This window comes from Podarcis tiliguerta, assembly GCF_965153285.1.
Source record: "Podarcis tiliguerta genome assembly, chromosome: 6".
Classification (NCBI taxonomy): Eukaryota; Metazoa; Chordata; class Lepidosauria; order Squamata; family Lacertidae; genus Podarcis; species Podarcis tiliguerta.
The window spans coordinates 51387581-51415533 of NC_139539.1; the positions used below are offsets into that span (position 1 = coordinate 51387581).

At 45.6% G+C, this 27953-nt stretch overlaps 1 protein-coding gene across 3 annotated transcripts; it reads right to left on the reverse strand.

Annotated features, from left to right (window-relative positions):
• POMGNT1 (protein O-linked mannose N-acetylglucosaminyltransferase 1 (beta 1,2-)) lies at positions 1–27949 on the reverse strand. Of its 3 annotated transcripts, none has more exons than XR_014512953.1 (22): positions 27694–27926; positions 23883–25400; positions 20244–23442; positions 19541–19656; positions 18544–18609; positions 17498–17611; positions 16305–16422; positions 15744–15842; positions 15405–15532; positions 14274–14344; positions 13494–13569; positions 12421–12504; positions 11934–11975; positions 11459–11517; positions 10888–10960; positions 10579–10707; positions 10044–10169; positions 8675–8739; positions 7665–7988; positions 6692–7299; positions 6380–6489; positions 1–5371 (listed from the first exon to the last, which is right to left on the reverse strand). XR_014512953.1 is itself a non-coding variant. In XM_083447792.1 (22 exons), the coding sequence occupies exons 2-22, from the start codon at positions 25309–25311 to the stop codon at positions 5275–5277; spliced, it is 1974 nt and encodes a 657-aa protein (XP_083303918.1). In that variant the 5' UTR covers positions 25312–25400; positions 27694–27949; the 3' UTR covers positions 1–5274. The 3 variants fall into 3 exon arrangements, 2 of the variants coding, with proteins under 2 accessions (XP_083303918.1, XP_083303917.1); XM_083447792.1 differs by having other exon boundaries at positions 6692–6827; positions 7944–7988; positions 20244–20349; positions 25198–25400; positions 27694–27949; XM_083447791.1 differs by having other exon boundaries at positions 6692–6827; positions 7944–7988.
• Positions 27950–27953: the final 4 nt, after the last annotated feature.

Consider the following 27953-nt stretch of genomic DNA (forward strand, 5'->3'; position numbering starts at 1 on the left):
TAGTAGTTCCACCACCTTTATTTTCGGAAAACAAAAAAAAAACAACTAACACACACAAAACTGGATTCCCAAAAGCAGTCGGTCACCCTGCACACATCAGCCTCTGTTCTTGCCTGTTGCTGCATGCAAATGAAATCTAAGTCTGTCCAGGGAATAAGGTGCACCCAGCCCAGGAAACTGCATTGCCCTTTGCATTAAGTTAAAGACAACTACAGGAAAACAAGAGTGCTGGTGGTGGCAAGGAATAAAGAATGAGATAGAAGAGCAAGTGGAAACCAAATAGTGGCAAGAATGTCAAATTCAGTCCTAGATGGTATCATTTAAGAGGACAGTTACACCAGTTTGAAGCACCTGGCACCAAGCAGCCTAACATATGGTACCAACATCCACAGGGTGTGACAGCTTTACATTCTGATGTCGTCGTGCATTATCAATGGATAGTTTGGGGAACAGCAGAAACAAGAAAAACTGATGGCAAATGATGGCATGTTACCTAGGCATCTGTTGGTCGGAAAAATGTTAGCTGCTTTGCAACAGAACCATCTCCTCTCCAACTTCCCACCACCATCAAAATAACCCCCAAACCCTCCAGAAGCTACAAGAAAATAGTAATTTCCATGATAGATCAGACAAAGTATCAGGCATGCTGTCACTAACAACCAGAAAGATTCTGGCTAAAATAAACTGGGAGAGGAACAGTTGATGAACATTTAGCTATCCTTTCCTGCATAGTTTGCAAAGAGCAAGGTCAGGGGTTATGATCCTTGGACTTGTTTGCAAAGTTTGACGAGAATAAGTCACTGCAATCAAAGGGATTAAATACTGTTTGTATTTAAATGGGAATTTGAAGCTGAATGTGAACACATTTTATTCCAGTTGTTTCACACTTGGGTCAATCCCAAGGAGGTTTACTCATAAGCAGTCCCTGGTTACCTAGAAGCCAAGAGGTTTTAGAACAAGCATAGGATTGCAGCTGCTGGGTGTAATCCAGAGAAAGGCATGCTTACCCCACTGAAATCCAATGCCAGCAAGATACACAACCCCCATATGGCCATTTAGCTTCCATTTCAGTCAAAAGTCTCATGTCCATGGTGCTGGACTATATTTTAAAGATTAAAATGCTTTAGATCAAACATTTCCCATCCCTAAACGGTTGTTTTAGAAGCAGCACTTGTAGTACAGGTAACCTTATGAAGACAAACTTTTGGCAAGGGGAAACTTGTTATTTTAAAAGTCACACACAGTGAAAACTGAATTAAATTTATATCCATGCTATTTTTCTTCCCGCTCCCCCTGGCATATTGCCAGGGGCAAGTACAGTAGTACCTTGGTTTACAAACTTAATCCATTCCTGAAGTCCGTCCTTAAACCAAAGCATACTTAAACCAAGGCGTGCTTTCCTACAGCAGCGGGGGCCTCAATTTACAAATGGAACACACTCAACAGGAAGCGGAACATGTTCTGCTTCCAAGGCAAAGTTCACAAACCAAAACACCTACTTCCAGCTTTGCAGCGTTCTTAATCCAAGTTGTTCATAAACTAAGCTCTTCTTAAACCAAGGTACCACTGTAGTGGCTTAGAGCAACTGTTCCAGCTACCCTCTGACATATTCCAGTTGTTTCACAAGTGGAAGCTTGCAAGGCTGAACAGGGGAAACCACCCCAACCAATCTCTGCTTTTCTTGCCTCCTCACAAAGTCACAAACTACAATCTTCTTGCAACGATGCTGTTACCGTGGGATCTTGGGATGTCCTCACCATAAAATATTTTGCACTTGGTCAGGTGGGGCAGGAGCTGTGTCTATTGCCAGTGCCAAGAGCAGAACACCATTCCTTTCAGAAGACACCTCATGGTAGATGTCCTTTTAAGGTAGACACCTTTTAAGGTAGATGTAGCCCCTTCAAAAGTGTGCTCTGAACTTTGATCATGACTACACAAAGTGACCTGATTTTACACACCTGATAGGTAGGAAATGCCTTTCTGCTGCAAAAAGCAACTAGCCCCTCCCTCTGCCCACAACTAAACACTCACGCCAAACATATAGATGAAGTCTGGAGAGGCCTGTGCTCTGCTCTCCATCAAGGACAAAGGTATTTGTAGATCCAGGCCACCTTTCCCCAACTTGGTGCCCCTCCAGGTGCTTTGAACTCCCATCAGCCACAGCCAGCACTGTTGTGATGGCTGCAGCTGACTGGAATTGTCATTCAAAACATCTGGAAGGCACCAGGTTGGAGAAGGCTGGTCTAGGCATTAGGCTTCCTGAGATCTCCACTTGCCATGCCCCTGAAATCCCATGACTGGTTCTGAAGGGGGAGAAATGGCTTCTCTAAATTAATAAGAAGCACATTAGCTAATTCAGCATTGCTGCCGTTAGCCATCACTAAAAAAGCCTTCAGGGTTGCTGCTGCTGCTGTGCATTTGCAGAAGCCCCAACTCTTTGCACTTTGTGCCAAGTGTAATAGGGCCTTGGAGATTTGGCGGCTTCAAAACATCCCCTATTCTGGTTATCAAATAAATAAGGAAAAGGAACGTAATGTGCTTATGGAGGGCAAAGGTTGCTGAACTCTGCTTAGAAGTTGCTCCTTCCCCTTATTAAGGGTGCTGTGCGCCTTAAATAAAACCAAACAAAAAACCCAACAACATAAAAAACCATGCTCCATACCATGTTGCCACAAAAATGGCGAAAGTACTAGCTGCTTCACTATGAGGATCATTCCATATGTCATCAGTAGTAAGACTCCGCAGCAAAACTTGTATGTGTGTTTCTAAAAATGCAAACGCATGCTAAAGTTGTATCCAGGAACCTTCAGGTGCCTGTTTACAGGAACAGATTCCCTTTCTGCATCAATACTTGCTAAGGAGAGACAAGGAAGGCATAACAGAAAAATTATCCTTTTGCAAAAATGCAGCACAGCTCTAACTTTTAGCTCTACCGTACCTGCAAAAGCTGTTGGGGGAAATAGCAGCTGTGTCCACATTTACCTCCAGTGAAACATGATGCACTGGCAATGTGATGGCAAGCGATGCAATCAAGGAAAGCAGCAGCCAAAGCGTTCCTTTTCATCTCTGGTAGGAACTGCTGCACTCTCAGCTCTGGGTTACGCTCCCCTTGCAGCTGCAATATGCTGAGTGTATCTGCATCAAGGCCAACAGGCAGGGCCAAGAGAAGCCCACCTTCCAGAGGCAGACACACCCACCAGTTTCCCCTGAGATGGTATGGACTGAACTGACAAGATGTCTTGGTTCCCTGCAGTAAAGCATCACTAACCCATAAATCAGTGGCATTCAATGAGTGACTGTACCAAAGTCATCCATCCAAAATTCCCTATGGTCTCCCCTCAGTCACTAGACTCTAACGTGGATAGAAGCCAAAGGGTTTCTTTTTGGAAAATGTACAGACCAAGTGAGGTGAAGCAAGACACTCTTAGGTTCAGGAGTTGGCTGAAGATGGTACCTTATTGATGGAGGCCACAGTTGCCTTATGGACATCTTAAATGCTGTAATGCCTATCTTTCCCCTTTTCTAGTCCTCTACACCCTAATTCGTTTGTTTTCTTAAAGACTCGGGCAGCATCAGCTATGTATGGTTAGCTTGGCGGTGTGGAGAAAGAAGAGGAAACACAAAACAAAAAGACAGCTCACCACCAAATGGAAGGGAAAGGATTACATTAAACTAGAACCTGGCCATCTGCTCGTAGGTGGTGCTCCCTTTCCTTTAGCTGTTCACTGAATCATTGTACAGAAAGTTACATTCTAGACCCCAAGGACTTCGTTCACCTCATAAGGCACCAGATGTGGAAGAGGAAAACCACTATTCCCTCTTTGTCCCTGAATTTCTGCCCTTTCCCTTCCCCGTTACCTCTGCCCAGCCAACACAGACTCCAGAAGAACCTACTTCCCCAAGAAGTCTCTTCAGAACTTCCTTGAGGTCCTATGAGCTCCTCCTTTCCAAGCAACATGCTTCAGCAACCTAGGCCTCAAAAAGAGCAAGACTGGCTTGAACTGAGCAGGGTAGGACACAAAGCCTATCAGCTCCACAGGATGGAGGACAGGAGTGAGCTTGGCCTTGCTTAGTGGTACTAACGGTGGCCATTGCCACAGGTCATCCACACTGCAGACTAACAAGTGTTCCTGCATTTGGATCTTTGAGCTCACAGAAGCTTTGTTCCAATGGAGCAAACATAATTGAGGTTCGGCTTGATCCATTCACTTCAACTCTCCCTTTCTGAGCAGGCTTTCTAGGCCAGCACATACTCCCTCAAGGCACTTTTTGTACACACACACACCTTCACCACTTCTTGGCTCTTTTCTGTGGGTATTGTACAGAAGAGCAACTCCACCAAGCCTCACAGCCTTGGGCCTCTACCTGTTGTTGCCTGTCTGGCTCTTATTGAGCATTTCAGTCAAGAAGAGGTGCCTCAGTTAGAGCCAGGAGAACTTGCTAGGTAGATAAAATGCCAGAGATTTTGATGTTTCCCTTCTTGCATCACAATCCACTGGGAGCAGAGACAGGAGGAAAGGAATTCTGAGCCTGAGCATCCAAGCTGGGTTGCCCACAGTACCGATACATGCAGTTCCATTTGTGGTTTGTGTCCTTAAGTCCCGACGATGAAGGCCATGGCCTATTTCTTCATCCTCTGGCACAAAGCCATTCTCCAAATTCAGGCGAGCTGTCTGCTCTGTAGCCACCAATCCAAGCCATGTGCAGGATGGTTCCTCTGCCTGGAGAATGAATGGCTCCACATGCTTTCCAGGGCTTAAGAGTCCCATCACAATCCCACCCTAAACTGGAAACCACCAGAAACATAAGCAGGACAGCTGCCTTTTGAAGGATGTTGACCAACACACAGAGTTAATAAATAACAACAACAAATGTATATATCCTGAAGTAGCGGTCTGAGAAGAGCTCCCTAAAAGGGGAACCAATCACCTTTCCAAACAGCTCCCTCTGGCCTAACCCACAATTTGGGGGAAAGGGTGGCCACCGTTAGTAAAGCGTCAGTGTTAAAAATGAGACCGACCCCCTCCCCACCCCACAAAATTGTACTGTTGCAGTGGCTTAGAAAAATATTAAAGGCTCCTGCTCCTGCCTTTCCAGTGCAACATATTCACTCCCTTGGGGCAGCGGGGAGCCCTCCCCCCTTTGTCTTTGCCCCTCTTCCCAAGTCCTTCAGAGAAAGCGGCACACAAATCTCCCACGAAGCTCCATGGCGTCTTGAGCCCCCTTTCCCAGCAGGATGTGAAGGCAACACGGACAACAGTCCCCAGCCCTGCTTCAAGTTTGCTCCGCTCCTGCTCCCACGGCTCCCACCGCTTCATCCTTGGCTTGGGGCTCCATGTAAATGGGGGTCACTGAGGAGGGCTTCTTGGATCTAGGAGGAGAAGGAGAAAAAAAGAGCTGGCTACGAAAAAGGGAAGGGGTGGGGGAGCTACAGAAGTGTCTCGGGCCAGAGAGGGCAGCATGGAGAGGAAAATAAGAAGCTGCCTTGCACCAGATAAGCCCATTTGTCCATCTAGGCCAGTGTTGTCCATCTGGAGGCAGCATTGCTAGGCTTCAGGCATCCCCATTCCACTTAATCCAGGCTTCCTCAACCTTGGCCCTCCAGATGTTTTGAGACTACAATTCCCTTCATCCCTGACCACTGGTCCTGCTAGCTAGCGATCATGAGAGTTGTAGGCCAAAAACATCTGGAGGGCTGAGGTTGAAGAAGCCTGACTTAATCCTTTCTATAGATGGAGATGCTAGGGATTGTCTGTGAGCAAAGCACGTGCTCTGCCACTGAGTCAAGGCCCCCCCTCTTAATAATTGCCTGGAGAGGAATTCAGGCCTTTCATGTCTGCTTCATGACTACACACAATACACGCCCCCCCAAGGGATTGGAGCTGCCTCCAATCCCTTCTCAGTCACCTTGCTATGGTCTCCCAAAATCAGAGTCAGCTATTCTTGCAGCCCTTCTGGTGCAGCTACCTGGTGCACATAGCCACCAAGCAACCGTGGCGAAGAATGGCGTTGCCTCTGCTTCTTTCCAAGTTCCTTGCAATTTTTGTTCCATGCGCCAGGTGGCAGCAGCAGCAGCAGCAGCAGCGAGTTATGAAAACACAGAATTATAGAATTGGAAGGGATCCTGAGGTTCATCTAGTGCAACCCTCTGCAATGCAGGAATGTGCAGCTGTCCCATACAGGGATCGAACCTGCAACCTTGGTGTTCCTTAAAACATGTGACTGGACAGGCTCAACTACTGTAGCTTGCTTGGGGAGCAGGATCTGATTTGATTGCTAGCTAGCTGGGGATATGCTGGGAGAAACATGCAGAGACTAAGCAGCCTGGCACTAACATGGGGACCAGGGGGAGTTTCCCCTGCCCACGAAGGAAACTTACGAATAAGGAGAGGCAGGCACTCCCACTACCAGGAAGTGGTTCTTCTTCCGGAAGAGGCGCCACAGTCCTTTATGGTTCCCACGGACATCTAGATCCCAGATGTGGAGGCACTAATGACAGTGGAGAGAGGACATCATACAAGCAACATGCCATCAAGGTTGAATCAGCCATGTGATGGAAGCTCCAGAATCTAAGTCAATGGGCTGCCTTCCAATTCCCATTCTGCACTGGCTTTGGATTTAGAGGCCTACAGAAACCCCACCCTGTCCATCTTATGTCACAGGCTGGGCAGGCAAAAAAGTTGGAAGTTACCTTTGCAAGCTGAGTCCAGGTGGTGAAATCTGCCTCCTGCTCCATCTTGATGTACATAACGTAGATCTTCCCTTCAGTGTCAGGTACAAAGGAATCCTCACAGGGGTTCTTGCTGTGATCCAGAACTTCTGCCTCACTGAAGGAGGAATTAAAATAAATCCGGGACCGTGAGGACAGACAAAAAAGTGAAGAGATAAAAGCCGTAAGACACACATGTATGAACACACACAGGGGTTTCCAGCAATTTTTTTTAAAGTGCCAATTAGTCTGTGGGGAAAAGTAAAAAAGAAAAGGCCGTAGGTTTGTGGGAAGGGCTCACATTGCTCCTATTGTTGAAGCTTTGTAGTCATACATCAGACAAAACATTCAAAGTGACTACATTGTTCTTTGGGACCCTTCCCCTTCGCGTATTAGATGGGACGCTTCCAGCCCTTCACAATGACATTGGTTAAAATCCACCCACCCACTTCAGAGATTAACTGATAACATTATGATTCAATTGTGCAAAATTCCTGGCTACCACTTATTGTTTTTCCTCTTACAGTTGATGCTGCAGCACATACACAAGATGCCACACCTTCCACAAATGGGGACACTAGAATACCTCTCTTGTAGGCATGTAAAGGTAAAGGTAAAGGTACCCCTGCCCGTATGGGCCAGTCGTGTCCGACTCTGGGGTTGTGCGCCCATCTCGCTTAAGAGGCCAGGGGCCAGCGCTGTCCGAAGACACTTCCGGGTCACGTGGCCAGCGTGACAAGCTGCATCTGGCGAGCCAGCGCAGCACACGGAAACGCCGTTTACCTTCCCGCCAGTAAGCGGTCCCTATTTATCTACTTGCACCCGGGGGTGCTTTCGAAATGCTAGGTTGGCAGGCACTGGGACCGAGCAACGGGTGCGCACCCCGCCGCGGGGATTTGACAATCGGCAAGTCCTAGGCGCTGAGGTTTTACCCACAGTGCCACCCGCGTCCTGCCTTGTAGGCATGGCATGCTAGCAAAATCAATCCACGCAACGACAGCAGACACAGCCTTGCCCGTGATCCAAACAACTCTAAGAGCTGTATAGATGTATCAGTGTAATTTTGATGCTTCCTTCTGTAAAACTGAATAAAAACATAATACCCTCCCGAACAACAGACAAACAAGCATTCATCTCCAACATGAAACAGTTCCTACACATACACTCTTTAAAACTTTGCAAAATATCATCATTTACCATCAACATGTGTCCGATTTCCTAGCATTCAAGTTACCTGAGCAGCCGGTGGATTTCAATTTCATATGCATCTTTCCTTAAGCTGGGCGATGGAAACATAAAGACAGTCAGTCAGAGGGGGGGGGGTTGGGGGGGAAGAGAAATATTGATGCTTAACACCTTAGAGGCAGTTTGTTGGGTGTCAGCATCTTGCTTAGTAAATCCACTGCAATAAAACCACTATTTAATTCCACAGTCCACCTTTGCTACTATGAAAGACATTCTAGGATAGCCATCAGCTTTTTGACCCTATTATAGGAACACTGATGTGGGTTGGGGTAAAAACTAGAAAACGGGGAAGAAGATAGTATACCCCAGGAAACACAACTCATCAGCTGGACAGGAAAATAAATGTGTGTTTTTTTTCTATTTATGAAGAAACCACCTTCCTGCTAGTATTAATCCGCTAGAAGTAATAGTCAAGTAAGTTTTACTCAGAGTACACCTACTGGAACTAATAGGCCTACCTTAGCAATCTTCATTGATTTCAATCCATCTACTCTGAGTAAAGCTTAGCTGACTACCACTCTATGATTTTTAAAGGCCCCCCACAAAAGAGGCAACATGTTATTATCAACTTTTAGGGCATTCTGGTGCAGGTAAAGCAGTGAGTCTCAGCTGGAGAGGTGCATAAGCCAGGAAGCCCCAGGCCTGGCTCAGAAAGTCAGTCCCAGGTGCCCCAGGGTGTATTAGGGCTCATTCTGCAGAGGCTGGACAGACTGCACTCACCTCTCCACATTCTTTATTTGGACGCTGGGGACAGTGTTGAACTTGTGCTTTTTGAAATAGGCTTCCTAGAAAAACCAAGAGGCAAACACATATTTAGGGGTCATCAGTCACCTTTCATGTACGTATAACCCCTTATTTCCACATATCCCTGGAGCACACTCGGGAGGGAATCTAGCTTGATGCACAGATACTGAGTCTCCACATCAAAAAACACACTGCACCATGGCAGACAACTATCTATAAATGATTTGTTGCATGGGAATGGCCACAGGGAGTAGTCAAAGCAGCTGTGTTAAGTGAATAAACAGAAGGCATCAGTTCATTTTGGGCCTCTGGACTAGCCTGGCAACTTGGGAGCTAGCATACAAATTGACATAAGAACACATAAGAGTTGTATCCAATGCTAGACCTACTCAGAGCAGAGTCACCACATTGACTAACTGAGGTTCCATTATTTTCCATGAATTGACTTTCAGGAAAAGTTATTTGGACACAAGCCATTTGCCCTATGTGGGCATTTAGGACACATGATTATCACAGAGCAGGGCCAGGTGCAGTCTCCCCTCCCCAGCATTGTCCACAGCCTTGGGAGGATGTCTGCAGCAGGGCAGCCTCCCAAAGCCAAGCAAGTGGCCCCCCATGAGATGAAACCCGGAGCAATCAGGGTTCCCACTTGCTGGGATAGCCCCTTTGTACTGGCAGGCAGTCCTGCTGCAGACATCCTTCCAAAGATGGAGAGTGTTGGGCAGAAGGCAACCTCCTCTCATGCCCCACATGATGATAGCTCTGTGCTTTCAACATCAGAACAGGATGGAACTGCTGTACTGGCTCAGATGAAAGATGATCTAGCCCTACACTCTGTTTCTTGAAAGTGGTGACCCCTGAGTTCTCTTGAGGCTGCCAAGCTAGGCATGAAGGCTCAGCCTTCTCCTATTGGTTCCAAGGATGGGAGTCATCGCTCAGTGGTAAAGCATGTGCCAATCAGTGTAGACAACACTGAGCTAGAGAGACCCATGGTCTGAATCAGTCCTATGTTCCTATGACAGACCTCCTCTGCACATGAAGCTTTTGCTGAGTTCTCATGGCCTACAAATGCTTGCATAGGTGCATGGGAGGTCAATATGCACAATGATGAAAAGTAGCAGCTTCTTTCCTCCAAGGTTGAACTGCAGCTGGGGAAATGCAGACTGCTCCAACTGTCCTTCTCAACGAGTAACACACATGTCATGACCTCCTTGAGAAGAACAAAGAAGGGGAAGCTAGCAGAGATCACAACCAGTGGGTGTGGAAGCAGAAGGCAGCCAGCAAGGGGGTTCCCTAGGCAGAAGCACACATTGCCTGATGCTTCTCTGTGCAGACTGATACTCACATGGAAGTAGCCGTTCATGTTGAGGCCAACAATGCCAAAATGGTAGGAGCGCGACACGTCCGGAATGAGGCATTCGCGGCCTTTCCGCTGCTCTGGCATCCGCATCCACATGTCCCAGTCCCACAGCTGGAGGGAAGAGAGAACAAAGGAGTTGAGCCCATTGTGGGAAAGAGCTTCTTGGAAAGGACCTAGTCACATGGTCAGGGGATTTGACAGTTGTCTAGGTTCCAAAAATTCCAAACATTTCAGTACTGATCATTTTCCTACCTGCTCCATTTGTTCAACTTTACAAAATTTAACAGCATTTTGGGGGACATTCTACTTTATTTCCATATTGAAAGTTAGAAAATGTGAACAAGTATATCTTGCCCTTTAAAAATATTTTTAAAGGCTGATAAAAACTGAAGGTCTACAGCCCTGATGCTCTTAAGAAGGGATATCTCTAGTGTTTATGGCTATTGCAAAGGTTAGCCACTTGGCAATAGAAAGAGAAGGCCTTGATCTACAAGGAAAGACAAAGCGAGAGGACACTGACCTTCTCTGGTGTTGGCCATTTGGGCTCCAGCTCATCCTTGTAGAGAGTCTTCCTCAACACCCAGCCCAGGCCTGGCATGGTCTCCACACGGTACAAGAGTGAGGGGTCCTCTGCTGTGTGCTCATATCCCTAATTTTCCAAAAAGAGAAGCACCTAAGCAAACTTCCGTAACAAGAGCATATCATGAAGTCCTTCACCCTGATTTGAGGTGGCGGGAGGGAAGGAAGTAGTATGTTGATCACAGGAGGGTGATACAGAAAAAAGGGAAGAGGCAGGAAAGTGCAATGAAGAATCAAAAGCAAGACCCACCTGGTCATTCCAGGCAGAGATGCAGTACAAGCTGTCGTCTTCCTCCAGCAGATAGATGGACTGGCTTAGAAAGCTATACATCAAAAGACAACAATTCAAAAACAGTTAGAAGAAACATTGTTTAAGCCAACCTTAATCAGGTTGATGAAAGAGGTTTTTTGATCATTGATCAACCTAAGGTCAGTGACATTCTTTTACAAAAGTATCACACATGGAGCAAAGTCATGATTTGCAAGTCAGGCAAGAGGGTCAAATCCAGTGGTGCGAAAGGATCGATCTGAATAAATACTAAGTATGACCACAAGGGTTTTATTTATTTTATACCTTACCCTTTAATCTAATGCACACATTTCTGGAGAGGTTGACATAAAGGGTTGGTCTGAATTATGGCTAGTTTCCAGCCCTTCAGAATCCTTCCTGATGGGCTGGTTTGTGAAACCAGTCTCATACTCCCTTTACAATGGTGTTGCATTCTCTAAGTCATGCAGCAAGTTGACCCAAAGTGACTTTGGTCAGAATGAGCAAAGACATCACGACCCAGCTAGGGCTCATTGATGGGTTTAGATAATACCTGAAGAAGTCAATGGAGATGTCCAAGTCCTCTTCTAGAACCACGGCAAATTTGGCATCCTACAAAAAAAGGTGGAGCACAAAGAGAGAAAAGTGAAGGTGGTGAGCAAGGCCAATGAGATACAAAGTTCAGAAGCAACATTCTCAGCCAAGGGATGCAGGAATTTTGGGGGACCAGGTGGTCCCAGCAACAGTTCAGTTTCAGAACTATGTCAACTTGATCAGTTCATGAAGGTACCACCCCCTCAACAAGTACTATATAAGAGACAGTTATGTCACTGTGCATGTTTGTTAACTGCCTGCTGAACTAAAAAAGCCTCTGCTACATCATGTTCTATGACAGGTGATCATTAGAATCATTTATTCAGGACAGAATATCCTCCCCAGTGATTGCATACAAGGATATAATCAAAGGTAGAATTTTCTAAGTCACTCTCAGAAGGGGAAAGTAGGGAAATGTGGTGGAGATCACATACCGGGTGCAAGTTGAATGTTGCTGTCAAGCTGGCCTTGTAGTGCTGTGAGAAGAAACGATGCCATCTGTTACAACACTATTCAGAATTTGACTGATTCAGATCAGTGACTCGGACTTGCTACTGAAATACTACTTTACAGAAGTCATATGTCTCTACCCTGCCTGACAAGTGTGGTCCATCTAGGGTGGTAACCTCAGCCAGAGAGCAGGTCACCTCTATTACACTTAGGCATAGCAGCAGGAGTTTCATGCAACTTTCATCTGGACTAGGTTGGTTTTTTAAGCTCAGTCCCAGACACAGGCACATTGCTGGAGAACAAAGACTGGTACACTTGAGCTAAAAGTTCTGTGTGGTCCAGTTGCTTCACAGCTGCCAAGCATGGTTACTCAGGGCAATCATTTGTAATGGGGCTCGTAGGCAAGCAAGATGGCTGCCCCAATGCATGGGCATGGTTTCCAAGGGGAGAAGAGAAAAACGGGTCCCTCACCTGGGAGACTCGGGCATTTTTTATGCTGATGGGTGTGTGCTGGATTCCCTTCAGGCCAAATAGTTCCACCACATCCATAGGCTCCTAGAAAGGAAAGGAAACATATGAGATTCACACTCCCATAACCCTGGTTCCTTTTTATCAGGGCAAGGCAAGCATGGCTAGACATATTTTTGACTTCTTAAAGAGGAGCACAACAGACTTCAAAGATCGATAACGTATTGCTACCAGAAAGGTACAGGAAGACAACCGGTGTTTATTGCCCTTGAAATGAAAGAAAGGTTCCCAAGTGCTTTTAGTAAGCCAGAGTCTATGGTCAGCATTCACGAGAAGCAGCAGGAAGAAGTTAAGGTGAAGGTTTACCTCAAGCTGTCTGATGTAATTGCAGTAAAAGCTGCACTCCTCTGTCATTTACTCCCTAGTAAGTTCCAGTGAACTCCTAGCACAGCTTATTCCCCAGGTAAAGTTGGCACCTCAAGTTATTTTCATTAGTTTTCTTACCCGTCTTTCACAGTAAGATACCAGGGTGGGTTACAGCAAGAGGGTGGCAGAAGGACCAAAAGGGCCCCTCTCTGCTTATCTCAACATCCAAGAGGGTCTATGGCGAGGGGGCGGGCTTTCATATATTTGGGGCCTATGTCATTTAGGGCTTTAAAAACTAATGTGAGCACTGTGCACTGTGCCCAGAAATGAACCAGATGCTTCATATTTTAATTTGGCTGCTGCATTCCAGAGCAGCTGGGGTTTCAGAAGAAGTTTTAAAAGGCAGTCAACTTGATGCTCCACAGCTGCATTTTGCCTTTCTCATTGGGTGTGTGCGTGCGGGGGGTGGGTGGGGTGAGGATAGAAGAGATGCTTGCTTGCTTCTCTCAAGTGGTAGGGCCTGAAGGGGAAAAGAAGATCTCAGCAAATCAGCAGTAGCACCTCAACAGAACGAGACGGGATATTTTGTCGATAGGTGGATGTAGAAGGTGCAAGCTCAATTCCTGGGTCAGCCCTGAGGGATTTTTAAAAGCACATTATTCTGTGATCAGAAAGGATGCAAAGTTCTTGAAATGGAAGAAGGGACTCACCTCATAATATCCATCAATGAAGACTGTTATCATCTGAGGATTAACTCCTTGTGCCGACAGCAGCGATCGCAGCATCCTATGGGAAAGAGGAACATTTTTTTATTCTTTAATTATCTTTCCTGTTGTATAATTTAGAGGAACAAATGATTTAATAAAAACAAGAGTAAATGTTGCACAGCAGGAGGGCATGTCTCCCCCTCTCCAAAGTCTTGCACATGGAAAGCTAGCTGGAATATTTCTCCCCATCTGCTAGTTTTCTGCCTGCAGGGAGACAATGAGGCAGAACCACTATTCTGAAGCAGTATAGCTGGTGAACATCAGGGTTCTGAACAGGAAAATGGAGGAATACGGAGGAATATGAACAGGCATCCTCCATGAGTACAGAAGTTTCCCTGTATCAGATAATCACCTTACACAGTGGCAGAGAGGGGATGGAGCTAGTTTGCTTGTCCCTGTTATCCTGCCTGTGCATTTACTCAACCCTAATTGCAACACTTGAAGAGGGCTACAAGCCAAGGCTCCCACATTCCAAACCCAACAAAGCTGTCCTAGGTGATATTCTGCAGTCAGTTCTGTGGCTCATTGTTTTCTGCTTGCTAAAGGGTACATGGTGATGCATGCCAGGAATATGGGTCTTTATAAAGGAACTTGGAAACTTGAGGTTCCTACACTTATCAATAAATGTGCAAGGGCTGAAGCTGAATTTTCAATTTCCGACTGCTGTGCTTAGAAACCTCAGCCAAGTGCCCTGTCAATGGGCCCAAGGCAATCTCAACTCACCTGTACAGGTAGTTAGGTCTGTTTCCTGCAATGACAGCAACGGGCACATCAAAAACTTTGTTGTCTTTGAGCTAAAAGTGGAAGAAAGATCCTTAAAGCAGATGTTTCAGAGGAAAAGCACAAGTTGTCCCCCAAACCCATTCCCTCTTCCTATTCACACCCATATAATTTCCTGCTCTGGAACATTTATAAGGGTAAACTAAGTTAGCATAGCACAGATTTTCTTATGACATGCCAAATAAAGCACTTTCATCAGCCAGGTACCCTTCCACTGTTTCCCATTTGCTCTTGAAATCCACCTTACAAATTAAGCAGCCTAGAACTGGGAAAATACCCTCACAACTTGGATTAATTTTTGATAATAATAATAATAATAATAATAATAATAATAATAATAATAATTTATACCCCATCACTCTGGGCAGCATACAGCACATAAAAAATTGTAAAACACTAGGCATTAAAAATTTCCCAATTCAACCTCAATCTGTTAGCCGCCATCCATCCTCCAACCACCTCCAGACACTCACACAGGAACTTCACCGCCCTCACTGGTTCTGATTTAAAAAAGAGGTAGAGCTGGGTATCATCCACATACTGATGAACACCCAGCCCAAACCCCCTCCCAGCGGCTTCATATAGATGTTAAAAAGCAAGGGGGAGAGGACAGAACCCTGAGGCACCCCACAAGTGAGAGCCCATGGTCTGAACACTCATCTCCCACCACCACTTTCTGAACACAGCCCAGGAGGAAGGAGCGGAATCACTGTATAACAGTGTCCCCAGCTCCTCCAGAAGGGTGTCATGGTCGATGGTATCAAAGGCAGAGATCCAGCAGAACTGGATTTAAGGTGCAGATATGCAAGCAAAAGGAACTGAGAGATATCACTTTGAGAATTAGAAATAATGCGGAAGAAGTGGCTGAGAACTGGGCAGAGCATGATGGGCAGTAGGCCTTTACATATTTGAGAGTCTTCACAGGTCACTTGGTGACTTCCATCCATAGTCTTACAGAGCTCTCAGCTGGCTGCTTAGTTAAGGAGAACCCAGGAAGGCCTTTGTGCTTCCTCATCAACTTCCATTCCTGGAAGAGGTTGGGGAAGAAGGGGGCTCTCGCTCAGGCCTACTCACTGGGTCCGGATTGAACTCTATAGGTGTGGGGTCCTTGCAGCTGCAGACACTGCCATACCCTTCCACCTTACTGCAGAACCGCTTCCTCCGCCGGTTGAGCTCCGTGTCAGGCCAGTGGCATTCGGCATCTGAGAGTACAACAAAGGAGGGTATTTTGAGACACAAAGGCAATTATGAGCTAGACAAGCCTCTACCAGGTTCTCACTACAGATGCTTTAGAGGAGGGGCAAAGAACCCTTTAAATGGATGGTGTCACTGGGTCATCCAAACCCTTGTCTCTGCAACTCCACCCTTAAGATGATGCTCAGGGAACGGTGATGAAGAATCAGCAGGCCATACCTTCCACAGAAGTTAGCTGGACTTCAGTCTTCAGCAAGACAGGCTCTCCCCAAGAGGAAAGCACTGGGGACTTGGCGTATTTTTCACCATAAACCTCACCTAGAGAGAAGAATGCATGTCAGGGTCTGCAGAATATAATTACCACTTGAACAAGGCTGGCACTAGGCTGCCGCTGCTGCAACAACATGCATCTTGTTGAACAGGTAGGGAACCTTCGGGCCTCCACATGCTATTCAACTCCCAGCTCCCCAAAGCCGTAGCTAGCATGGCCAATGGTCAGAGATGGTGGGACGGAGCCCAGCAAGGTCTGGAAGGACACACGTTCCCCATTTCTATGCAAGATCCATGACCCTCAGCAAGGAAATGAAGCCAAGCCTGCCCTCTTTCTGTGCCCCATTGGGACTGCTGCTCAAGGCAGCATTAGCTAAACACCCATCTAGGGTGACCAAGTGGCACTGGAGGAATGGAGACACCTCTGCTTTTATTGTGGTGTAGAAGAAGGAACTCCTTTCCCACATTCTCCCATGCAGATTTGGGTCAGGGGGAAAAACAGATTCTGACCTCCTTTCTTCCCCACAAATGTCCACATGTCCCTCCAGTTGAGGGAAGCCGCAATCTGACTCCCTAAACTCTTCAGGAGATTCTTCGCTGTGTCTTTAAGGTGGAAGGAGCCCTCATCCTGAAAAATGGAAGAAAAACTAGGCTGTAATTACATAGTATTTCCCCTCTATTTTTTGTAATATCAATTTTTAGCCTGACACAACAACTTTCCTGAGTTGGTAACAGAGGCACAACTAATGTCACTTTAAAAAAAAAAAGTTAAGGTCAAAAATCTGTGCTTGATAAATTTCCAGAGTTTCAGAGCCTTTTCTCAGCACAACTTTACCATTTTAGTTAAAAACAGTGTATTATTTATACAGAAAGATAAAAGCATTAAGAGCATCCATAAATGGGTGCTGCAAGAATAACAGCAGTATTTAGATTTCTCCAGACAAGAATGTCAATAAGGATGGGTTCTGCAATTGGAACTAGTTAGTTCAGCCACCCAAGACAGATGTTAGCAGCTAGGCCAACCCTTTAATGTTATCTCATTTTTCCCTTTGTTGCCTCCTGATTTCTAAGGAGCAACAGGGATGCAACCATAAGGTGGAGCCAACTCCAGCAGCCCATTGCTCATGACAGCATTTGTTTTCTCGGCTGAGAACAAGTTAGTAGGTACCACCACAGTCACTTAATCGTTTGGCTCAAGAACACCTGCAGAGCAATATTTTGTGAATAAGAGGTTGCATCAAACATTAGTCCTACTCAGAGAAGGGCCACTGAAATGAATGGGCACAACTATCTTAGGTCCATTATTTTCAGTGGGTGTACTCTGATTAGGATACAATTCCAATTATTTCATCAAGAAATATATTTAAACCTTAGACTTTCTTTAGTTTTTTGCTGCTCTGTGTGAACCACCCAGCATATCATTCATTAAGTAAACAGAATACAAAACAATACCATTCACAATAGTAAATGTACAGCAACTGCATAAAATAGAAGTCCATATTATGTTATAGCCACAAGAAAGTAAATAAATCAGTAGCTGCAAAGTTAACGTTAGTCCAAGTCTGCCTACTCCGAATATTTTGAGGCGTTTCATTTCACATGACTTGAAAGAAAATAAAAAGCTACTGAGCACATCTGCACTTTTTATCTCTATGGAGCAGAGAAAAAAAAGAAAGAACCAAAACTCCAGCCTCCCCACCTACCTTAATTGTGAAGATAAGAATGCGGCCTCTAGCTACCATGTTAAGGAAGAGGACCATGGCTTCATCCTCATGTGGAGAGTAGGTGTCGAAGACTCTCTTCGCCATCACATGACCCTATTAAGCATTCATACACAAAAGCAGATTAGATGGTGGCCTCAGTGGATGGATGAGTCCTGCTCAACTGCTGAGATCCACTAATGACAAGAGTTTTAAACACAACCAGCTGCTTCTTTGGAAACAGAGTCAAACAAAAACTGAAGCCAATGTGCATCTTCCTCATGTTCTATATAAACACACGGTGGGACTTCTACGCACACTTTAAAGTATATTTTTTCACACACATTTCATCATAGGATTCCAGGGTGGGTTGCTATCCTGTTAAAATTATGTTGGTTAAAAGGAAAGAGCAAGTAGAACAAGTCCTCCACAGAGCCACTTGCAGCTTCCCGTTGCAGCAGCAGACTAATGTTGGCATCCTCTAGTGTCTGAGCAAACAGGCTGGTCTTTATCTCACACCAACATGAGTGCTGTATCTTCATGCACCATTTTATTTTTTTTAAAGCAAGCCACAGGAAGCAGCAACTGGCACGGTCAAGGGGCTAACAAGGGCTGGGCATCTGGGAAGGCTCCTTGGCAACTAAGCCTGGTTTTCCCAGCAACCCTGTTTCTTGGCTTAAAGTCTGCCAGGCAGCGGCAGAGGGTGGAGAGGAAGCTGCCATTCTGGATATACCCATGGTGCCCAAATGTAGCGCCACATGGGGCATTGTGGGGTTGTTAAAGAGACAGGTGGCTTGCAGGCCTCTGTTGCAGATTGCTGTCATGCTGTTGCCTGCTAGGATGCCACCAGTGATAAGCAGAATGGGTGGGATTTGGGTCCCAACTCTAGAAGAGGAGGCTTCAGAATCAATGATGCAATCAGAACTATTTCTAGTTTCAGCGACTTCCCCACAGTTAACCAGTCACTTCCACACAATTGTAAATACATCTGGCTTCTGAGATGCAAAGTAGCTTCTTTCAGCAAATCAATCTATGGCTTAATCACTTACTGTAGCCTGATTCAACACAATCACGTGGATGCCTCTGCCTTGCTCCCGGGCTTCATCTTCCAAAACCTGTACTATGATAAAAGAAACTATAGTAATACTCCATCCCTCTAGCTGCCACCACACCCTTTTGGCACAAATAAGCTTTCTTGCAGGAGCATCCCCCACTAGTTGCTGAAGTCCTGTGGCCCCAAAGAGTTGACTGCTTACCACCACATTTCTTGCTTAAGGAAAACCACCCAAAGTGTAAACAAGAGATACAGTAAGCTTTACACCAGGCTTCCTCAAACTCGGCCCTCCAGATGTTTTTGGCCTACAACTCCCATGACCCCTAGCTAGCAGGACCAGTGGTCAGGGATGATGGGAATTGTAGTCTCAAAACATCTGGAGGGCTGAGTTTGAGGAAGCCTGCTTTACACTGAAGAACTTGAAAGCTGAGGTGCAAATGCCACATCAGATGACAGTGGTTGGTGAAATACAGTTCTAAAAACAGAGATGGTTAGCTTAATGCTGGACTGCACCTCCCATAATCCAGATTTTGGACTACAACTTCCACCATGCTTCGCTACTGACCATACTGGCTGGGGCTGAAGGACGTTTGAGTCCAACATCAGCCATTAGTTCCCTGCCCCGGCAGAAAGAAATAGTAGGTAAGCCCTGTAATCTTAAATCCACATACCAAGGAGTAAGCCCTCTTAAACACAGTGGCATTTACTTCCAAGTAAACACATACAGCAGGGATGGGGGAACATTCAGCTCTCCAGATGCTGTTGGATTCCAGCTCCCATCAGCTGCATCCACCATGGCCAATGGTTAGGGGTGATGGAATTTATAGTCCACCAACATCTGGAGGAGCACAGGTTCCCCATCTTCAACATGTGGGATTGTGCTGCAAAGTGTAACGAGCCTCTCCATTTCAAAAGGTGCTGTGCTTTGCTCTGAAGCCATGCATATGAGAACTTCCAGTTTCTCCCCTTATAGCTGCAGCGGAGTCCCTCACCGTCGTCCCATCCACTGCCACATAGACTTTGGAGCGGCTGGAGTACACCTCAATATCCAGAACCTTCCTGCTGTTGACAGGTCGTCGAGGGATCTCTGGGTTCTGCAAGCCTTCATCTAGGGAGGGGGAAAAAACCATTTACTTCAAGATACTGATAAACTCTGGTTTAAAAAAACCCCCACAATCAACTCACTCCCAGAAAATATAATCCAAAGATCTAGATTCCAAGAGGAGCATAATACAACATATGTTTTCACCCCCAAGTTCAGGGAAACTAGATATTTAGTGGCAGCCTCCCACTTGATGTCCCTTGAATATTTCTCTCCTTCCATTTAAAGGTTTCATTATCTAACAGAAATGCTCCAAGTGCCTGCTTTGACCATGTGTTTGAGGTTCTTAGAGGTCTCCTTGGATGGATCTGAATAACTGGAAGGTGTCATTAAGCTCTTACATCCATACATCTTTCTCTAAGGAATTTCTTCTCTCTCTCTCCAAACCAGCTGAAGAATACACTTTAAAGGACTTTTCATGTAAAGCCGCAGCAGACCATGAACAACACTACTGTAGCTAGGAATGTTGCATGCTACCCATTGGACAGGAGATATCACATGCCAGGGCATGCTGAGCAGGGGAGATACCAGCTTGACCTCTGCTGTAAGGGACATTCTACTGCTATCACCTAGACACAACACTCCATACACACCATAATCCTGAGAAGATTCCTCCTCTTCGTTGGCTGCTCTTCTAGTGTCCAATATCAGCTTTATATTCACAATCACAGTCACTAGCAAAAAGAGAACAGCCCCCATCTGCAAAGCAATTAACATTAGACCATAAGTATTACTAATCTGATGCCTTGGAAGTCCTTCTGTCTTGAAAACTATCTCCTGCATAGCAGGACATGAAGGCAAAAATGTAGTGTTGGCTAAAGAGCAGAACCACAGCTCTTGAATTATTTTGATGTACCTTTTACCTATACCTCTACTTGCTACTTCCATTCACATCTAAAAGGAGTTGTTTTCCCCAGAAAAAAATTACAGCGTCTTATATGGCAATGGGGGTCTCCTACCTTCTTAAAGCTTGTCACCCATAACCACAAATTCCCTTTCCCTTGCATAAAGGTGCAAATATATTTGGTTTTCTCCCGAAAGTAACCAGACATTATTTAAATTCCTTAGAACTGAGTTGCTGGCATTTGGAGATGGAAATCAGTTTGGGGTCATGTGACAGATACTGCATGCCTTCCAACATTTGATAATGGCAATATCGTCAAGTGGCACACAATTCTTTAAATAAACTGCACTCGGCAGAGTCCAAGGCCAAGTGGCATGCCGCAAGGAGGATTTCAAATGTTACCTACAAAATACGTAGCAGATAAACAAAACCCTGTTCTGACATTTTGATTGTTGCAGAAACATTTGTCTGCTAGCCTTGTATTCCAAACAGAAGCTTCCTTAGCAATTGCCGGTCTCTTCACTCTGATCCAAGAAAAATAGCTATTGTTACTACAATTCTCAATCTTGGTTTAGCCCACAGAACTAGGAAGATAAGCCAGAGGGCACCAAGTAACAATGAATTGCTAGATCATTATGAACGAACATTCTCTTTGCAAGGCATTCAAGCAGAATTAAAAAACAAACAGTCCCAACCCCCAACATCTGGCACCTCTTAAATGGGTGGTGTTAAAAATGATCCATTGTAATTACAGGCAGTTTTTAGCTTTCAAGCACAGGGTGTAGCAGCACTGTCGTACAATGATCTGTAGTTAATATCAGATGGCCATTCTCCAATATCAAGTTGACTTGCTGTTGACATTAGATTGACATAAGTGACATCACATTTCAGGTCAGTGAAAACCAGCTGCTTGGAAGGAATCTGGACCCACTTTGTCTCCACAAATTGTTGCAAAGCGGTTGCAATGCCAACGAATATGAATAAATGTGTAAAATAAAGGACCTACCCCTGTGATGATGACACAAATGCCTACACTAACACTATGCAACAGAATGAAAAAATAATGCCCAAATCTCTCCCCCTCCCTCTCCCCTTTCTTTCCCCCCAGCTGAAAGATTTCTATGACATTAGTGTCTCATACTGAACTGTAAAAAATGCTATGAACTGAAAGTGCAGGTGCTACATGTACTTTTCCTTTTTTATATGTCTTGTAACTCAAGAAAATATTCAAGAAATACTAATTATTTTTTAAAAATAAAATGTGTAGCCCCTGCTCGCCTATTGCCCCTGAACCAAAAGGTTGCACAACTTGGAAAGCTGATTTATGCAATAATATGTGATATATCCATAAGAAATAGTTAAAAATTATGCCACCCCATATTCACAAAGATAAAGCCCCAAATCAAGAATGGGGAACCTCCAGATGATGTAGGACTCCAACTCTCCAAAGGGAGAGGACAGAAAAGAGGACCCCTTGGCCTGGAAAAGGTTCTCAGAGCTATGCAGCATTTGCCACACAAGTTTTTGCAAATAAACTTTGCTTCAGCTTCCTAGACCATATCCAAATGAAACAGCCTTCTAACGGATGTTAGCTTGTATGAATGGGACTTCCCATCCCTCTCCCCTCTTCTGCAGTCTCTGCACCACCACTCCAATTTTCCCCGGTGATCCTCTGGAGCACATGGCAGGCAGTAAGATTTAAGTGTATTCAGTACAGCCTCATTTGCAAATATGATTTAACTTGTGGAAACTGAGGTTGCCATAGCTGCAAGTTTTAGTGTCTCTCAGAAGTGCAGAATTTCAGCTGTCTCTTTCCTTATAGGTAAAACATCCCAGAAGATACACTCACCACAAGACCCATAATTCAGATGCTTACATAGCCTCTAACTCTGCTAATCTCCTGCAGGACACAGCAAAGGGTTTTCAGAACACAGCAACTTTCCCATACCAAGACTCAGATTGTTCAACAGTCAGTGACAGGTCCTTCAATTTTTAGATATCCCTTTGAGGAGGCCCAATGCCACTGCCTCCATTACTTTGTTATGGAACTGTGGTTGACAGAGTATTGCCTATTGCCACAGCGGGTGCCATGATGAACAATCCCCCGATGATGCAGGAATACAGGGCAACATGGGTTTCTATGGGAACCCGAACCTGAAGAGCCCTGTCTGTGTGCAATTAAGGTGTCAGCTTTCCCCTCAACACTGACAGCTTTGTATTAAGCTTGCTGTTTGGAGACATGGGATCCAGACAAGGTATTGGAACACATTTGCTATGCCTCTCTGCCTATTGCAATGTCACGTTTCTTGAAGGCTGCTGGAAGGTTGCGCAATTCTTGAAACAAGAACACTTGAAAATTTCGGTAAGTGTTTTTGAGGTCCTTGCTCTCCGTTGCTGAACTTGCCTGCAGTGCTAACTCACTCTCTCCCTTCAAATGCCTCCTCAAAGTCCACACTTCCCATGTGGCCCCCTTAATCCTCACCCCCAGTTTTAGCACATTTTATGATGTGCATCTTCCAAAAAACAATTCCTCGGCGAATTATGTGTAGGACCCTAGAGGGTCATCTATTTTAGCATGCTTATTTTACTTGTATTTAGTAAACATTTTACTTGTATTTAGTAAACAAATGAATTCAGGAAACATTTTCTGAGGAAAAGTAATAACACTGGAAATTTTTCCTGAAAATATGGGTGACCTCCATTTGCCCAAATTTATATCCCCCTCCACACTATTTTCTCCAGTCCTCTCCCCCCTTTTCAAGTTTAGATTGTAAGCTCCTTTGGGGCAGGCACCTCTTTCTTGCTTATGAAGCACTACAAGATGCCATAGACATTGATTATTATAACCTTATAATACTGAGCTCATTCTCCAAGTGTGGATCCCTAGATATGCAAAACTGCACTCTCTGTGCACAAGAAGGGAGGTATGAACAGGCTTGAGGACAAGCCTACATGTAATGGTTCTAGGGATTGCTTGTGCGTAAGTTGCCTTTACTCATGGCTAGGTTGCATGGTTGAACCCTTTCTGACAAGACCGCCTCTATTCCGTGGCTCCCTCAGTCGCTGGCAGAATCCGTCAGTGGGCGTTTCTTAAACCGCTTCCAACATAAAAGCTGCTTAACGCCCAGTCTCCTCCCCCGTTACCTGCGCGAAAGCTTTCTGCGCAGGGTGGGTGTGGGCAAAGGAGCACTTGTCCCCTCTCCGCTGGTCTCCTGCGAAGAGTCCTGGAGCCACCTCTCCGCTTCCTCTATCTCCTCCCATTCTCCACTGGTGTTACACTGATTTCCTTCCCCAGCGAATGGGCTATCCCTCCTCCTACTAGGGCCCTCTCCACCATCATCTGGGAGCCCTCTCACTGCCTCCCGCTCCGATGGCAGTTCCCTGACACTACGGTTTGCAGAAGTTCAAAAATTATTTAGAAAGAAAAATTAAGGGGGAGCCCTGCAAAAAAGTCCAGTCAGGATTGACCATGTTCAGTGGCTACAGAGCGCTGACTGACTTCTGGGGTGGGGAATGGAGTGGAATATAATGGAAGCAACTATGGGTGGAGTATTCCATGCTGCAATATTTTGTTGCAGTTCTCAACAGAGAACTCAACAGAATGCATTTCTTTCACCATTCAACCCCAACCCATCCTTAGTCACCTGCAATTAGGAAGCAAGGGCTGTGCTTTCAATGCTTAACAACAACATATAAAGAAGTAGCACTGAAAATGCTTTCAAAACTTCCATATGCACCACAAACCTCTTTCAGGTAGCCTTGAGCCTCAACATCTCTCTAGAAGTTATCAGCTACTTTCCTTCAGGCTTATCCCCCCACCTTTGTTTACTGTCCTTGCCGTAACTCTTGCCACCTTTTGCTTCAGCTTCTACGTCTTAGTATATAAAAAAATTGCAAAAATATTTTCTTCCTCAAATTGTCGCAAGATTGTCCTTTGGGGGGGGGGGGCAACTTAGTAGCAACCTTCTTTTGCATAAACAGATCTCTTGAAAAAGCTGCACTACAGAGAACAAGGAGCAAATCAGTGCATCTAAAAAAATATGTGGGGGAAGAAATAAGATAGAAAAATTGCAAAGAGACATGATCCAGGATGAAGATCTGTCTCTGGAAGCTACTCTTTCCATTCCTCCTTCTGTTGCAGCATTTAACTGAAACCCATTCAGTGCCGCTAGTAAAAAGGCAGAATTGACAGTCTGAAAAAAACTTTTCTCAACATCACTGTAAATCCACTGGTTTATAGGTAGAGATATAGCTAGATGCGGGAGGGAGGGAGAAAGAGCAACTCCCTTTCCATTTGCTGAACGGTGGTCAAGGGTAATTGCACTTGTCTGCTACAAGCTAAGCAACAGAGATATCCCATGGCACCTTCTTGACCAATACTTATCGTAATATGAGCTTTCACAGGCCAGGGCTTTTGTAAGCAAGACCTCATGCTACAATAAAATCAGCTAGCTTTCAAAATGCCACAGGATCCTGCCCTTTTAATAGAAACAATGCAGAAATATCCTTTGGTACCTATAAAGAATCACTTTATCTTCTTCACTCCACTCGTAGGTTTCCTCAAGCGCAGACCGCATCACCCAAAAGCATTTAAAGTCAACAGTCTTCTATTAATAATAATGCCAACCCTAATTGCACATGATGCAGCACGTTACTCCAGCAAGCAGAACACAACCAAGAGTCCAAGGGACCTGCTCTCTCACCTGACAGAGCCTCCTCAGAGCCCTCTGATTCGTCAGCTTGTACTTCCAGGCCAGGTACCAGCTGCGCTTCTTCCGTGGATTGGCTAGTGGGTTGGGCTTCCACTCATCCATCATAGTAGGGCAAAACGGATGGAACTGGACACCTACATGAGGCAGCGCTCAGCATCTGGCCTCCCTGAGTTGCATTCTACCACCAACAAGACCTGGCAGGGCAAAGAAAGCAGAAGAAGTTGAAGGAGTGAAATTGGCTGAGTCAAGTGCAATATTGCTCCAAAGGTCTGAAGGTCCATCTCTATGTCAAGGCAGCACAATATCTGCTCCATTAATTAAAAGAAAATGCAAGTGTGCATTAAGTGTTTCATTGACATAATTTATTCTGTTACATCACTTAAAAGCTGTCAAAATGTCATAGTTTGGCAAGGAACAGGATAGAAGGAAGTCTTCCTTTGTTGGGGAGCTGTGGGGCAGAGGAATGAGGGACCACTGGAAGGAAAGGGCCAAGGGGAGGACCAGTGGTCCTATTCCAGGCCCAAGCCCCACTTAGATGGTCTTTAGAGCTGCAGTGAGCTGGTTCCCACTTAGCACCAAGTGGGGGAGGGGGGGTTTCCCAGAGAGTACATTATTGCTGCTTTGCTCTTCCTCCCATCCTGCTGTTGCTGCACTGGTGTGAGCCAAACTGTGGTTTGGCCTAGTGTGTTGTCCAAACCTGGGATCATGGTTTGTTTCACTTAAGACAAACCACAAGCCAAGGTTTGCCAGGAGCAAGGCGATGCATGAACACAGGTGAGGGCAACACCCTAAGCTAAACCTTGGCTTTGTTTGCAACAATCCCCTCTCCAGGGACCCTCTGATTTGTGCCAAGTCATGATTTGGCTTAGCGCTACATGTGAACCAGCTCACGGGGCACAGTTTTAGAGATGGCAAGATAAAGGATGCAGAAAAAACAATTATCACCAGAGATCCTTAGCACTTTCTGCAGGTGGACAGGACAGAGACTTGGATGGGACAACATCTAAGGATAGCAAGGGTGTGTGTTAGAGGTGACATAGTTTCTCACACTTGACCATCTTGACACCTCTACTTCCTTGCAACATCTCCTCACTACATTGACCAGTGGATTAATCAAATACAGTGGTACCTCGGGTTAAGAACTTAATTCGTTCTGGAGGTCCATTCTTAACCTAGTCCATTCTTAACCTGAAACTGTTCTTAACCTGAAGCACCACTTTAGCTAATGGGGCCTTCCGCTACTGCCGTGCAATTTCTGTTCTCATCCTGAAGCAAAGTTCTTAACCTGAAGTACTATTTCTGGGTTAGCGGAGTCTGTAATCTGAAGCGTCTGTAACCCGAGGTACCACTGTACATGAAAGCTGTTACAGATAACTCATAAGTGGAGTCTGACTCTTAGGGGAAACTTTACAACTGCACAAGTTCTTCAACACCAGAAGAGCCCACCTAAGAAAGTGGGACACTCTCCTTTGTTAGAGGCTGGACAGCCACCCATGAGCAGCAGATTTCCTGTATTAGCAGAAGGCCTGACTAGATTAATTTTGAGGTCCTCTTTGAACTCTATGATATGCCTAAAACCAGAATCTGTGCACACCTTTCCCAATGCTAGCAAGGAGCGGAGAGGGGCTGTAGCTCCCATATGTTTTGCATTCAGAAGGTCCCAGCTTCTGTTCCTGGGGGCTCCAGATAGGGTTGTGAGAGACTCCACTCCGAAACCCTGGAAAGAAACTACTAGTGTGCTGATCTGGATGACCTGATTCCAGATAAGCCAGCTTCCTGTTCCTCTGGGAAGATGGAAGCCTGTCACTACTTGCCAAAAGCTGAACAAATTATGTGCTTACTTATCTTTGCCTTCTTTAACAAAAACTTGCTCTTGGAGTGGGAGCAGCGAGTGACCCTTTACCTGCATTTCAGTGGCAAAAGCTACATGCATTTGAAAATAAGTCAAAAACAGCAAGACCGGCTTCCAGGCAAGTATTAAAAGAATAAGGGAGGGCACTATTGACTACTCCTTTTCACACAGAGGGTATCGTTTATGGTACACTACATCAAAACAAAGGATATTTTTAGTTAGCTTTTATAACACCACGCTCCATGTTCAGCTCCCTCAATGGAAACCAAACCCGAATCGGCATTGCGTGTCCTGAAATGAACAGAGTGCAACACATTTGGAGGGGGCGGGGTGTCTGTGTTGGCTATCCTGGGAAAGGGGCTTAAAAACAAGCCTCAAGCAGTAAACTCTGGGAATACGGAGGTTCCCCCATATTTCGCTGCCACCATTACTAGGAAGGGCAGGCCGAGTAAACGTCGGAAGGGGGTCGACGACAGGTTCCACAAAACAAGAACCATACGGAAAGGCGGCGGGTGGATGGTGATGGTGCAAAATGGATCACAGCGCCTGGGGAAAAGGGGGTCAGCGGATTGCCAGAAGGGATCTCTCGTTTCAGCACGCTGCATGCAGTTCCAAGGGAATGTGGATCTACTCACGGCCTTGACAGCGGGTCGAGCCCGGCGCTCTCCCCATAAGCAGGAGCCGCTCACAGTGTGCAGCGGCGGCAGCTGCTGGTCTCCTCTTCCTTTTCCTCCCCGTCGCGAACCAGGCACAGGGACCTTCTCGGCGAGGATGAACCCGACGCGCTCCTCCGCTTCCGGCGCGGGATATATAGCTCGCAAGCTGCTCTTAAAGGAGACGGCGGAGGCAGTGGCTCCGGCAGAAGAACGAGACGAGCCAGCGGGCGGAGAGAAGG

Excerpts from the sequence above, each read along its gene's own strand:
- POMGNT1 (XM_083447791.1), bottom strand. The coding sequence starts at position 20,538 with ATGGAAGTAGCAAGTAGAGGTATAGGTAAAAGGTACATCAAAATAATT. Across the intron at positions 14,345-15,404 it reads TAGAGTTCAATCCGGACCCA|CTCAAAGACAACAAAGTTTT; the intron begins GTGAGTAGGCCT and ends TTCCACTTTTAG. Across the intron at positions 10,170-10,578 it reads AATGGCCAACACCAGAGAAG|CTGTGGGACTGGGACATGTG; the intron begins GTCAGTGTCCTC and ends TCTTCCCTCCAG.